Below are 15,310 nucleotides of genomic sequence, written 5' to 3' on the forward strand. Positions count from 1 at the left end.
GAGACACAGATGACGAGTGACTTGATTTTCCCCGAAGAATCGACATTACATGCAAAGCCATAGAAGATCCGAAAATCCGAAACCACGAAATGAGTAAATACCTCCAAAATCATGACTACCTTTGATTGTATATCGTAGAGCGAAAGATATAGTCCGCCGTTGTCCCATAGAAATATGCGGTGGCGGTGGTGGAGTGATAAGTATATGGATACCTATTGAACATTCTTATACAGTATACGCATCCAGATTTGAAAATATGTCGGAGAAGCATGAAAACTCAGAACAATATATCTACGTATATGTCTTGGTGCCTATATTCAGAGATGAGACAGAACACACATAGCAGTCTTATCTTCCCAGCGACCGGAGACTGCGTGTTGGAGTATCACTTACAGAATTGGTATAAAAATCATGTTGTTATTGCGTCATTCAACCTCAAACTAGAGAGGCAGAGATGTCGTATGAAACATACTCAACATGTAGCAGATATTAATTTTTGGGCCTGGAGCATGGCACATATGAAAATGAAGTGAGCCTTCCTTTTCGCCTCTCAAGGCGATGTTAACCTCGAGCTTGTGGGTGACACACTACCAGCAACTGTTTGTTGAGAGCCTTCTTAATCTGTTTCATCTGCTTGAGACGACATAGTGAGATCAATACACCAGAAACACACAATGGCTGGAAGCTCACTTAAGGATAAACGACATGTGAGCAATTTGGGTTCTCAACTTCCATCCAGGGGAAATGCTTCATCTCTGGATAATTTGCACCACCAGTAACTCGATTACAGCATTGAATCTCCTCTTGTGCCTCCTAGAGACAGCCTAAGTTTTGAATTCAAGGATTCCAGTGCTCATGGCATACTATGTTATAAAATCGTACTTAAGAATTCACAGCTTAGTCCAGCAACGGAACTATCCATTGGTAAATAGGGCACAGATAACTATGCCAATAGATAGGCTCGCGTCGACGGAGCATGTGGCTTGACGCACACTGATGTTGAGCCCTAGACAGCAGCAGGAACAGATGATGACGGCATAAAAATGGTGCAAAGCAAGGACTTGATGTTTTGAGTATTGATTTTATTGAAACATGACAATTTTGTGAAGGAAAAATAATAATATATAATAGCATGGGTTGGGCCATATTTGACCTAGCGTTATCACAAGATTTGTAGTGCTTAAACCTTGAGGTCTGGGCTCTCTTAAATACACGCGTAAACATCAACCCATAAGAGTCAACCCTTTCGTGAGGAAATCAATTGCGTTCACGACAACCTTCTCATAATAAGTTATTGAAATTATACCATAGTAATTCCAACATCATGGGGTACAAATTATGCAAGTTCTCCTGAGCGCAGAAGAAAAATCACGTAAAACAGGGGCAAAGGGATGAGTTATCCAGAAAACTTTGATTTTCGGCCAGATATGGGTAAGGTTAAGGTTAATTCAAAGCCTCTACTTTCCTGAACCATCAAGAACCGAAGGATTAAGTTTCTGGTCCGGCCAGCTTCCACGCCTGAAGGTCAACCATCTGTAAAGGGAAGCTTAATATGACTTTGCAGTGTATGCTAATCATTGGGACCCAATCCATCATAGGAAGATTGGGTTACAACAAGCCGTGGAGTATTCGCGCTCACAAAGGTATTTGCTTGGAATTTTGATGAGGACTTCAAGTAAAAGTACTCTCTTACAAAACATTAGTCATACTTTCCATAGGTTGACAGTATTCGAATTTAATAATATATAACCCCTGAAGATTGTGCGCGTTTGCGTCTGTAAACGCCAGGAACCGCCAGGAATCGATGGTAGATGCGATTGTTCCAGGCAGAAATATTTCTGAAATACCTGCTGCCGATTCGAAAGATGTTTGGTGGTCACTGGTCACTGCAATCCTTCATCTTGGCACGGTATTTTTCTGTCCTGTAAAATTGACTGTCTTTAGGAAGTCTCGTCTCAATTTTCCATTACAGCTAGAAGAAATGATCGTGATTTGAAGCAAGTTCTTCATCTTCGAGATATATTTTCGGGCTTCATCTCGACAAGCCCATCGCTAGCATATACTCGATGGACGCAGCCTTCAGAATTCTAGGTCCTTTTGCCATTCTGTAATGTGTACCGATATGGTTAAGGTAATTTGCAATGAGTGGTAGCAACAAAACTTAGGGGGCCGCCGAAAGAAGAGTTGGGCTGGCTGGCCTCACACAGTCTATTCCGGAGTGCTCCTATCGAGCAGGTAGGTCGCCTACGCCTTTGTCATTGTAGGCAGAAAACAATGAGAACGATAAAACCTGAGCTTTAGGAAGCTTTGGTGAGCTAAATTTAATTCGTCCTCCATCACTCTCTTTATCAATTAAATCGTATCATCAAGTCACCACAACTGCTCTCCAAATTCTGTTCCTAGTCTATCTTCACGAACGAAATAGATATATGTACTGAAGCTTTTCGTCAGATCGCAGCTCATTCCCTTTTTATTTCGTTGCCATGATTTTCACGGCCAGGCCCTCCTCCCTCATATCTCTGACCGTTCTTGTCGTGTTGTCTATTACTTTCTTTTCTAGTACGGTTTATGCCCTCCCCGCAATTGATACAGGTCCTATTGCCAACCTTCAGAATGAGAACACTTCCACCCAAACCGTAACGCTGGATGAACGTGACCACAAAGGAAATTTTCGTCGGTCAGATGAAATTGTTGCATATAAAAACTGCTGTGGATACACTCCTCTTCCTGGGACTGGAGGTAGGTTTGTAATTAACTTGGCCGGAGTGGGTTTTCTTATTCCCTTACGAGATGTTTTATATTAACCTCATTGCTAGTGGGGCAACAACGACAATACACCAAACGTAGTTGAAACTCTTACCCAAGATGATTGCGCACCGGAATTAGTGAAGAACATTGAAAAAATTGGTAATTATTCCTTTCTTTCACCACTCATCCTCTCATTCTGTCAGCCCCTTTGTTTGTTTCGCACATATCTAATGAAGAAATTTTGTCCGTAGGAGGCTCGATTAATCCGAAAACTTGGAAATGTCTACCATCTTACGGTGCACCAATGGATACCTATGTTTATTTTGTGTTAAAGAAAGGAGACAATGATAAGGTAGCAGAGGCACTTTCTACAACCCATAAAATTGAACCCGCATGGGAGTGTCTGAGTGGGCACGAATCAAGCGAATGGTGTAAAGATCAGCAGAGAATTGCCTCATAGTCTGGCGAAGGTGATTAGAGCTTGCAAATCATTTGATTGAATTGGGGAGATTGTTGTGGAGAAGAGAAAGTCAACCTGGGGAGGATGATTGGGTTTTACGTACAGTACTTAGAGGTTGTGGTTGCAATGTTTGTATCATCTCGATTTCTATCTTCTAGCAAAGAAACAATATTCTATTGAAAGTGATTCATTGAGCCGCACAGTAGGCGGGGTACAATTCATGGAGTTATAAACATATCCTGCGTTTAGGGGCTGACCCGACGATCTCTTTTCGTATCATAAGATTTTGGATGTACCGCAAAAAACCTCACGACATTTCTAAAACTTAGCAATATCCCCAAAGTATCAAGCGGCTTCAGAAATCTTCTGTTTACAGAGGAGATTATGATGAGTTTCTAGTGAGTGAGCGGAAGAGAAACCATACCTTGATAGTAGACAAAAAGACAGTGCAGCTGATCGGAAAACTGATGAAATACACGTACCAACTCATGCGTTCATAATCATCAGATATGCTGAATACTCTCATGAAATGATAATGGGTTGCTACATCTTCCCAGCCAAGCATCCGAAAGGATATAGAAGACGCACGAAGAAGATCGAATGAGAATCAAAGGACCTGATCAACATAGTATCCGCGGATATTTCTCTAAAACTCGTTCAGCAATGAGTAGAACTCTACTTCCGCGGAGAACTTAAGAAATTTAGATGTTGAAGTGCACTGAATTGTTCGTGCCGGAAACGCGTTGACTACTGTGGCTATATCCTGTCGTATATCCGAGAGTACTGAGGGATATCCGGGTTACAACATTGCAACCCACTACTTAATTCGAGTTTAATCCTCTCAATTGCATTATTCAAAAGAACAAACATATCGATCAAGTTCTTTTCATCATTGCTTTAGCACCAAAACTTTATTCCACTTCTTGAACAAAAATCTTCCGCCTGAGGAACTATCTTCATCATGGCTCCAATCAATTTTGGCGTTCTCATGATACCCTATCAAACAATCGACGTTGCTATGCCTCTGGATGTTCTGAGCTCATGTGTAAGTCAAATCAAATTGAAAAGGTTCTAGATTGCTGGTTTAAAAATTAATGTTATACATAGTCAAAATCAATGATGGAAGCTTGCCAATCTCCCGAGGCTCCGGAAATTGATCGCTTGCTACCTCACGCAATTGACATCAATTTCTTTCATATCAATGAAACCTTGGTAAGATACTCGGAGCTAAAGATTCAGAGCATAATTTGAGATCAATAATAGGAACCAGTTGAGCTCACTGCTGGATTCAAAGTGGTACCAACAACCACCATCAAAGATTGTCCACCACTTGATTACCTCCTCGTTGGTGGTCCAATACCAACCTACCAACTCCCTGAATCTTTTAAGAGCTTTATCCGTGTCCATGTTGAAGCAGGCAAGGGTCTTTTTACTACATGTACTGGTGCCGTAACCATTGCTCAGACTGGAATATTGGATGGAAAAAAAGCAACGGTGAATCATACTGTTATTGAACACGCTAAGAAGTATTTCCCAAATGTAAATTGGACGATTGATGCTCAATGGATTATTGATGGTAATATTTGGACGGCTGGCGGTGCTTGTGCTGGGATGGATATGATGGCTAGTTGGGCAATGAATAGGGTTGGGATGGATCTGGCGAAGTTTGCATTTGAGGCTTTGGACTATGAGCCTAGGGATGTGAGAGGTGATCGGGTTCTTCCTCAGCAACACCACCATATCGTGGAAGCTTAAAGGATTCCAGAGGGGTGAAAGGCCATGGTCAGAGACAACAGCTCTTTATTAGGAAGCCTAGCATTGCAATTAGGAGAAATGAGGACCACTTGATACAAAATAAACCACCAAATCTAAAAGCTTTTGTACTCATAGATGCAGAATCATGGGTATGCATTTGCTTATTGTATCACAAAACCCAATTGCCGTGCTTAAGGATGTACGGGCCTGGTGAACAAACGAAATCGAAAGTTCCCAAACTCCACAGACAAATTTGGCAAATAGCTTTTCAAATTGGAACCTCGTCCGCTGGGACAGGTTGTTGGGACAGGTTAACTCGTGAGGATAGACTTGATTAAAAGAAACGATGAGGATAATTTGGGGATCAGTGATGGAGAAGTGATCTCAGGGAAGGGCTCAGATCATCACCTATTTGGAAACACCAAACACATTGAAGAATGTTTCGAATCAGCAGCGGAGGAAGTTCAAAGTGTTTAGTTACTTCGATCTAGATGTTGTCTTAAAAACTGATGGACCTCTAATCGGGTTTCAAGACGAGCAATTAAAATACCATGGTGCCTTCTCGCCTGGAGTTCTTTGACTGTGTTTCACTGGCCTGACTGACCTCAAACACGTTGTTTTCGTTGCGAATTGACCTTGGGAAGGTCTTTGAGACCAGGAAGGAAACTCGAGGTCAAGAGTGAATGCCGGTACAATTGAAGAGCCATGAAAAAGCCATTAGCAGCTGGCGTCATTGAATGATGGTGGCCGTGTTCGTTATTTGATCCCGTTGGCATTGTGATCGAGACACTGGTCATTCCGACAAGATATCTGTCGGTAGATATCTTTGTATATCCACAAGTACCCAGTAAACATTCAATTTTTACATCAATAACTTCAAGACGTATGTATATATATATATATATATATATTATTCAGGAATTTGAACATACAAAATATATAAATATGTTTTTGTATAACGTGGTTTATCAGTGAGTAGATTATATCAGTAAATAGGTTATTTCGAAAACTATTTAAATTAAGCTTTTTAAAAATTTAAAATTTTAATAATCAATTATTTTTTTTGGAATAAAAGATTTTAAAAAATAATTAAAATCTAGATTTTCTATTAATCTAATTTTTATAAAATAATTTCATTATTTTCTAGAAAAGAAAGGAAATTATTACAATTTTTGTTATAAAAAAAACTATTTTTATAATAACAATTTTATAAAATCGAATTTCTTAAAACTAATTAGATTTTTAAAATTCTTTTATATTCAAATATTTTATATCAAATTTTCAGAAAATTATATCTATAAATAAAAAAAGTGTATAATTATATACAAACGAATTTTGTATATAAAATAAGTGATCTAACTATTGATATAACCCGCTCACTAATAAACTACGTTATTATTGATTTTTTGAAATTTAGAAAGATTCAACTTCAACGTGCAATTTCAATATCGCATAATATTTATGGATTATGGATTATGGATTACGGATTTATGATATTAATAAATAATAAGTGCGCCACAAAATCGTCATTGTTCAGTCGGTACTGGTGGTATTAGTAATTTGATAACGATAAGGTCAATCGTCCCAAATCATATCATCCACCATCCATATCATTTGAACAATTGAATATGTGCATGTGAGGTCGTGCACCAAGATTTCTTTGGTTGAGGGGGAACCATTTCTCCTTTTTTTAATTAACAACTTAATGCCTACTTATTATTATTGTACGAATATTTACTGATATATACTCCTATTCACAAAAGATACTCCTATATTTTTACTTTTCATCTATCTCAAAATGTGTTCAGCAGTACAATAACACCAGTTCTCATTTACATTCTTTGCACTCTCCCATTTTCCCATTCCACCCTCCACACTTTCTAATGTGGGCCTTGACACGCTGACAACCCACCATATATCAATAAGATGTTACTTTTATACCAAGCTGGAAGTGTTAAGATAGGAGAAATAGTTCGGTATAATGTTACATATACGCCGGCACACGATAGGATCCTGCCTTCCCCGGCAAGACTTCATTTGAAGATCAAGAATACTTCGGCCATAGCACTCCGAGCAGCCTTCGTTCACGGTCCTTATACCCTTTACGCAGCAGCATATCCTTCTACCTTCAATCCGAATGTCAAGTTCGAAAATCCTAGACGGGATGGTGTACCTGAATTCGAGCCAAATCTAAAAGCCGGAGGGTCATTCTCGACAGAACTTGTTGTTCCAGAAGATGTGCGCAAAACAGCCGGAAGCGCAAATCGAGATGGAAGATCGCCCGGCAGAGATGATTCGGATGTGAAAAGTGTTACCTGGATCATCGAAGTCACATCGCAGGTTGTCTTTTCCAACTCTGCCAGCGTTAATTATGAAATTCTGCTAGGTCGGGACGAAAAAAGTCTATCGTTAGGATTTGCTTCGGGGTCGATGTTAGGAGGCACAGCACCAGTGCCTGGACAACTTCATGATCACCAACAGAGTCAAGGAGCGAAAGATGGCCATCACGCGGCGTTACCGAGGGGTATTTATTCCAGGGCTCTACGAGTAAAGGTTGATGATACTGCAAGTCTATGGAATACCCCGAAGATGGACGGTAGGGATGAGGCAGCGGAGGAACAAAGGTCGAAGGGCAAGAATAAGGATGCACCAGTTGAAGATGCCACAGGAGAGGGTCATATCAAAGAAAAGCCGAGGAAGAAGCGGACGAAAAATGTACATTTGGTGGTTTTGACACACGGATTGCATAGTAATCTTGGTGCTGATATGCTATTCTTGAAGGAGAGTATAGATGCGACAGCAAAGCAAGCCAAGCTTGATGCAAAAGCCCGAAAAGCAAAAAAGAAACAAGAGGAGAAGCAAAGAAAGGCAGCTGAACAAGCCGAAAATCAAAATACACAAGCTGATGGCATGCCAAATGGAGAAGCGAACACAGAAGGACGCCCCGAGGAACAGGCGGAAGAAACAGATGATGAATCTGATGATGAGGAAGAAGTTATTGTACGAGGGTTTTCCGGGAATGCCGTCCGAACAGAAAGAGGAATTAAATATCTAGGGAAAAGACTTGCCAAATATGTTCTCACAATGACATACCCAGATCAACCATTTCGACCTACCCTCAAGAAGTCAGCAACTGAAGCCCTTTCTCATGCTCTTAAACCTGATTCTTCGAAGCTGATGGATGATTCCGGGAAACCAGCACATGAGAATAGCAGCATCATTAAAGCGCCGCAAGATGTTGACCTTCCTTATCATTTCACAAGTATCAGTTTCATTGCCCATTCTCTTGGTGGACTGGTCCAAACATATGCCGTGGCATACATTCAAAAACATTCACCTCAGTTCTTCGAAGTAATCAAGCCAATTAACTTCATTGCACTTGCTTCGCCATTCTTAGGTCTCAGCAATGAGAACCCGTTGTACGTCAAATTTGCATTGGATTTCGGATTGGTTGGTCGTACAGGTCAGGATCTTGGACTGACATGGCGAGCACCAACCATCGCAAGAAGCGGTTGGGGAGCGCTCGTTGGAAATATTGGAGAAAGTGCCCATAAGAGGCTTGACGGTGAATCTGCGCCAGAAGCAAAGCCACTTTTACGAATTCTACCAACTGGACCCGCACATACTGTTCTTAAGAAATTTCGACATCGTACAGTCTACTCAAATGTTGTGAATGATGGAATCGTGCCCCTAAGAACTAGTTGTTTACTTTTCCTCGACTGGCAAAGCCTGGGCCGTGTGGAGAAAGCGAGAAGGGAAAATGGTCTTGTTGGTACCATGGCGGAATGGAGTTGGGCTGAACTAACTGGGGCAAATTCTGGATCACCCGCAAAGAAACAAGCACCTTGGTCAGAGGAGGAAGTCAGTGACATGGATGATATTGGAGGAAGTGCTTCTTCCAACGCATTACAAAGGCTTGAAACAGAAGTACCACAACCCCCAGAAAACGTCATGGATGACGATAAGCGAAGTGTCAAAAATGCAGAGATGCCTGGCCATTCAACTATATCTTCTATAGAAGGTAGAAATAGTAACGAGATCGGAAGTCCAACATCTACATCTTTTACATCCAATAATAGTGGACCACTTGCAAGTCTTTTTGGATTTTTTCGTTCTAACCCTTCCCCGAAATCCCATGCTCATCAACCTAAACACTCGAAAATATATAAAAGAAGTCAAACTATCAAACTCACTAACGATAGCGGCTCGTCGACACCGTCATCTCTACCATCTCCAGCTCCAGAGGGCCATCCAAAAGCTTCGATGGGAGACACTGAAGTTCAAGATCCAGATCATCTATCAGCACCTCCCAAAACGACCTTCTTTGAATCAGCAGGTGATCTTCTCAAGCCACCTCTACCATCTACAGAATTTTTGATTGATCCAGCCTCCCGTGCTCGAACAATTTTTCATGATCGTGTATATCATCCTTCGGACATTCCTCTACCACCTCTCAAAAAGAGATCCACGATGCTTCGGAGACGAAATTCTTCCGTTTCTGAACCTACTCCACCAACACCTGCTTCTCATACCGATAGCCAACTTTCAGCCTTGGATTATGATGATCCCAAGAATACCAATCCCCCGCGTCCTCCAAATACTGTTGTCGACACTTCAGCGATGAAAGTCGAAGAGAAGATTGCTAGAGCTTATCATCGGGATTTAAGTTGGCGAAAGGTTCTCGTCAGCTTGGAACCTGATGCTCATAATAACATGATTGTGAGAAGAATGTTCGCCAATGCATATGGGTGGCCAGTGATCAAACATCTTTGCGACACCCATTTCTCAGACGACGCAATTGCGAGAAGAAAAGATGAAGATAGTGGAGGACGAGAAAGAGCTAAAGGTGTAGGGGAGGCTCCAGGCTCAGAAGGACAAGAAGTTGAGTCTTCGATGGATACAATAAATGCAGAGAAGAAACTTGAGGATCGTGACAGAATCACAAGACATGATCGTACGAATTCGGAAGCTAGAGAAGCAAGAGATTCCGTTCCAGCACTTGCAACCTCTACTTCATCGATGGGGCCACCCCCCGCACCGTCAAGAAGTGCAAGTTGGTCGAGGAATAAACAAGATGGATACGAGAGTACCGGATGGAGTGATAGAGATTGGGTTGATAGTGCAGACGATAGTGAAGAGGACGAGAACAAACCGGCCGCTTCTGGGTGGAACTGGACAGAGAAGATTGTTGGGAAAGGTTCAAATGCATATCGAAGTCAAAGTACCAGTCCTAAGGAAAAAGGAACCGATAAAAAAGAAATTGCAAAGTTTCTAGGGAAAGAACTCCTAGTCGCGAGTCCTGAACCAATTGAAGCAGCAGATAAAGAACTGGGACGAGCTGGAGTGGGCAGTGAAGATTCTACCCTGCCGGTTCTTGATAAAGATCTAGCTGGGATGGGTATAGGCCTAGATGGAACAAGTACAGGAGGATCCGAAGTAATAACTAAAGATGATCTTATGCCGGCAGCAAAGGAGAATTAATGTTCACTGACGAAGAAAAGATGGGAATGAATTTTATTCTAAGAATATGATATAAATGCATAGCCATGGAGTTTTCATGTTGTTAGATAGCACGAATATATATCATTAACATAATAGATACATATACAAACTGAGTTACTGAGGTCTTTTGCCCTTTATTCCACTTGTTACTTGTCATATCGTGAATTCATGATTAAGTTTGTGACACCTCTGTCTCATTAGTTTCTGGTTTGACAAATGAATACATGAGCTTCCGAGCCTTAATTAATGCTCAGCAAAAATTCCAATTTACCTTTAAGTCCTAGTGTACTTCCCAATCTCCAAATGTGTGTACAATAGAATTAGAAGTCTGAATTCAACATCCACAAAACGCTGTTGTCTGTTGATTGGTGAACCTCATCATCGCCCTTCCCTCACATTCCCAAATTTGATTTGCCTCCCCTTTCGTATTCCTCTATCCACCCTCTTGGATTTATCCACCTTCATCCAATTCTCCGATATCTACTCGAAAACCCGAATGTGCATTTCCTATCAGACACAAAAATTGTTACACGTCTACTGAGAGACCTTGGAAAAGAAAGGAGAGGTCTGAACTCCAAGGATAATGCAGCCCATAGTACGACATCTCAATTAAGGACGTATTTTAACACAGAATTCGATTCCACGTTGACTAGAAACTGTGACTAAGATTTGAATTATCCCGTATAAATATTTCAAGCATGAAGGTGCCAGGTAAAAATAAGTCATTTCCATTAATTCTATATACATTAAGCTAAATCCACCCTTGGGCGAAGAAGAAAATTATTCGTAAAAAATGGTATAAATCGTTGATCGTTATATAGTCATTATTGAACTCCATATCGACCAGCCGGGTATTGATCCGAGTTGTTGCTCCATATAAACGAGATAGCCATAGCCATATCTCCCAGCCGCCGTCCCTTTCCACCTGTATCCATACCATTTTATCCAATCAATCATCCGTTCATCCATCCTTTCAAGCATCTCGTACGTCTGTAATCATTGTTTTGCCCAATCCGAGTTTCGTAAGAATCGGTTGGTAGTCAAGCGTAACCCTCTCGTTAATCCTAAGTTATTTATCCGTTTACTGAAACCACTCTTCCTCTAGACGACAAAATCAAATCAAGATACTGGTTCCGCAGGTGGTGCACCAGGAGCAACGTGATTTCTCCAAGCATCTACTCTGTTTCTTCCACTACCAAGCCCAGCAAGTATTGACGACTTAGTCTTCTTCTCCTTTTCTTTTTTTGGCTTTGATGCAGAACTAGAGACTCTGGAAGGCGTAGCAGAAGCTCTCGAAGCTGGCGCAAGGATAGCTGCTTCATCCGCATAATCAGTCCTTGTTCTTCTTGGCACCACAATATCTGACGCTCTTCGTGTGTGACCAGTGCCTCTTGCAGTTTCCCGAGTGGTATGTCTTCTGACTAGACCCGGTGCCGCAGGTGGCTCAGGTACAGGAGCTGGAGCAACTGTTGGGTAACGATCAGCCATTTCGCCAACAGTTGGATTTGCTGCAGCCACCCCTCGTGGTCTTAAAAATCCCGGAAGAAAATTTGTAACTCCCAGACCAAAGTTCATAACCCCACCAGGTTGAGCTAGAACATCGCTAGCTTCGCGTATGTAGTCTTCATTCATGAAATGATTTGCGCCATTGCCAACCCCCTGAACCTCGCCTATTCCACCATTATAGTTTGCATCGCGATCATTCGTTGGCATTCCATCCGTACCCCAGTTCTGAAGCTGTCGAGCTAGCCTTTCATCTTCGCGTTCTTGACGACGTCTTTGATCGAGCTCTTCATTGTAATTGGCGGGTGGTTGTCTTCTCGCTCTGTCTCGAGCATTTCTTGGAGGTGCTGCTGGATTTCTGACAGGAGCCTCTTGAACTGGAACGGGTTGAGGAACTTGCATGTCATCCAACCTATCATTCTCGGCTGTTTCATAATTGAACCATGGGCAATTGCATGTCTTCCATTTCAGCCCACAGATCATACAAAATTGTGCTGTACAGTGACTTTTAAGACAATATACGTTAGTTTCTTGACCATTCTAGCTTGTCACAAATTCTCCACTTACCAAGTCATATGGTTACACCCCTCTTTCAATTCTACCATAGTCCTGCAGCTGTAACAACGTTGCCATCCAGCTTGTTTTGCAGTTTCAAGCAATTTGTTTGTTTCCTCATCTTTAGGGCATTCTTTCGATCCATGCCATTTACCATTACACAATGCGCAGACCTTTGTCTTACACCTCCCGCAGATTCCATATTTTTTCCCGTTCTCTTTGTGAATATTTTCTGGTTTGATCCATTCACCACATTTCTTCGCCGGACAGTATATTCGATTTTTCGTAGTATATTCTTGATATTTCTTATTCCAAAGTTTCTTGAAAGGTACATCGAATAGCTTTTCGACATGTTTCAATGGAATATGTTCTGCTGTACAACATTTTGGTGGCATATGCGCTGGATCCTTAACAGAAAGCCGGAATATTCGTTTGAGACAAGAATGGCACATTCGATGGCCACATCGTAGTTTGGCACATTTAGATTTGGGAATATCATCGGATAGGCAGGTTAGACATTCGACACTGTAATGATTAGAATACCACTTCCGCGCATCGGTTTTATAGAATGACTTACAGCTTTTCCGGTTCGGGGGGAGGAGGAGGTGGTGGTGGTGGTGCGGATGAGAAGAAACTTCCTAGAAAACTACCACGGCGTTGTGATGTTTGTGAAGTGGTTGTATTTGCGACAGATGCTGGTGGCTTTGGCACTGTTGTATTACTCCTCCTCAGTATTGGAGCAGGTTCCGTGGTAATCCGAGTTGTTGCACTCCTACATGCAAATGCAATCAATATTAAACCTCAATGTAAGATGCGCAAAGCGAGAATACATACCTCGAAAGTGGAGGGCGTGACACGGAATCACCGGCAGTGATTTTAGTTCTACGCGATGCACTCTTCGTCCCTGAAGTGCCTACCTCTGCGGAGCCCTTCGTAGGTGACTTGTCTTTATCCTCTTTCTTCACCCTCCTAGTTGAACTTGACCTCTTTGGTTCCTCCGGAACCACAGCCTTGGTTCTCTTCTTCGATTTTGAATCCATAGGTTCTATTGGGGAGGTATCATCATCTTCAGAATCACTACTAGACTTATCCTCTTCATCCCGGCGTCTCCTTTCCGTTTTGGTCGCCTCTCGAGGCTTGTTTTTACTTCCACTTTCCTTCTCCCTCTGCCTCTCCCTTGGGGCAGCATAAACATAATCACCTCCCGATTTTTCCTCCCTCTCACTTGTTTTTGATCGCGAATGATGTCCAGCACCGTCTTCTGAAGTATGATGCCGTCTTCTTCTTCTATGACTCGATGATGATTTTGTCGCATCAGTACTTGGATCGGCGGGCATCTTTTCAGTTGCTGCTGCACTGTTGCGGATCGATCGATTTGTTGAATTCCCCTCGAGTCTTTCTAGACGGATTCTGCGGACTTCAGAAACATCAGGCTCAAGTGATGTAACTCCGCCCTCTCCTTCCTGTCGACCTGATCGTGATTTATGAACTTTGCCATCTTCTAATTCGCCATCTCGAAATTTTGGCCTGCGCCTTACTTTATGAATATCGTTCGAACCCGCCATTCGAACTTTCTAACCCTAATAGCCTCAAAATTAATTGGGCATTTGAGCCTATGGAATTATCTTCACAGTGCAGTGGGTGGATTAAAACGATGGGCGAGACAATTCAACGGTGAACAACTGGTGGCATGGGATAGAGTAATCCTTCTGCGGATGGTCTGATTGATTGGTTACAATTTGATAATTTGCTGACAGGCTTTTTGCATATGCAATACCGAAAATGGGGCTGGAAACTCTTTTGATCGGATAACCGATATCCCTACTACGTGCACGACCCTACTATATGCACACTTTTTTTATATCAAAACAAAAATCAATTTAAAATTTAAAAATCATTATAATAATATAAAATTTAATTCAATAATTAATTAATATTATCAATTTCAATTTATAAGGATTTCGAATTATTAAATTAAGAATTGATTGAATAATTAAATAAAGAGAATATAGAATCTTGATATATAATTTCTTAATAAATAATATATTAGAATCTATTTATAGAATTATAATAAATTTTTATAGATTTTTTGATATTAATAATATTATAAAAAAATCAAAAAAATCAAAAAAGTAAAAAGAATTAAATTTAATATAGATTCTTAGATTTTTCTAATGATTTATAATATTTTTAGAAAAGTTAAAAATATTTTTTTAAATGAATTTAAATTTTATATTTAATATTAAAGATTTAAAAAGTAAGTTTTTAAAAAAGGGATTATATTAAATATTAAAATATATAGAGTTTTGATTAATAAAAGAAAATTATTTAAAAAATATCTTTTATTTTTGAAATTTTATTTTTAAAATTATCTAAATCTTAATTCTATTATATAGATTCTAATTATATAAAAATTCTTTTAAAATAAAATTCTTTAAAAGAATTTTTTTCAATTCAAAATATTATTAATTCATTTTAAAAAAATTATTTTAAATAAAAATTGATTTAATATTAATTAATAATTTAATTTTCGAAATTAAATTTTTTTATTAATCAAAATCTGATCAATTAGTTTCATTCTTAATAATTGATTAAAAACTATATAACAAAAAAGTTTAAGATTGAAATTTCTTAAAAAAATTAATAAATACTTATATTATATTTATTATTAGATTAAATCAAATTCCTAATAAGTTTTTATAAATCTTTATTTAAATTTAATATTAATATTATAGATTTTATATTTTATTTTTTTTTTAAAGCTTTTTGTTTATATAACTTCAAATA

The 15,310-nt window shown here is 40.0% G+C and overlaps 4 protein-coding genes across 4 annotated transcripts; 3 read left to right on the forward strand and 1 right to left on the reverse strand.

The window, feature by feature from the left end:
• Positions 1-2,483: 2,483 nt before the first annotated feature.
• EAE97_010689 (uncharacterized protein) lies at positions 2,484-3,208 on the forward strand (the record flags this gene model as incomplete). The annotated part of the gene is made up of 3 exons (XM_038881204.1): positions 2,484-2,765; positions 2,817-2,907; positions 3,000-3,208. 3 exons carry the CDS (start codon positions 2,484-2,486, stop codon positions 3,206-3,208), a joined length of 582 nt encoding a protein of 193 aa, XP_038728065.1.
• A 961-nt stretch (positions 3,209-4,169) lies between these two features.
• EAE97_010690 (uncharacterized protein) lies at positions 4,170-4,963 on the forward strand (the record flags this gene model as incomplete). The annotated part of the gene is made up of 3 exons (XM_038881205.1): positions 4,170-4,253; positions 4,316-4,420; positions 4,472-4,963. 3 exons carry the CDS (start codon positions 4,170-4,172, stop codon positions 4,961-4,963), a joined length of 681 nt encoding a protein of 226 aa, XP_038728066.1.
• A 1,926-nt stretch (positions 4,964-6,889) lies between these two features.
• EAE97_010691 (uncharacterized protein) lies at positions 6,890-10,444 on the forward strand (the record flags this gene model as incomplete). Its single annotated transcript, XM_038881206.1, has 1 exon — positions 6,890-10,444. One exon carries the CDS (start codon positions 6,890-6,892, stop codon positions 10,442-10,444), a length of 3,555 nt encoding a protein of 1,184 aa, XP_038728067.1.
• A 1,140-nt stretch (positions 10,445-11,584) lies between these two features.
• Positions 11,585-14,088, reverse strand: EAE97_010692 (uncharacterized protein; the record flags this gene model as incomplete). Its single annotated transcript, XM_038881207.1, has 4 exons — positions 11,585-12,473; positions 12,536-13,048; positions 13,101-13,295; positions 13,358-14,088. 4 exons carry the CDS (start codon positions 14,086-14,088, stop codon positions 11,585-11,587), a joined length of 2,328 nt encoding a protein of 775 aa, XP_038728068.1.
• Positions 14,089-15,310: the final 1,222 nt, after the last annotated feature.

This window comes from Botrytis byssoidea (genome assembly GCF_014898295.1).
Source record: "Botrytis byssoidea strain MUCL 94 chromosome Unknown BBYS_029, whole genome shotgun sequence".
Taxonomy (NCBI): domain Eukaryota; kingdom Fungi; phylum Ascomycota; class Leotiomycetes; order Helotiales; family Sclerotiniaceae; genus Botrytis; species Botrytis byssoidea.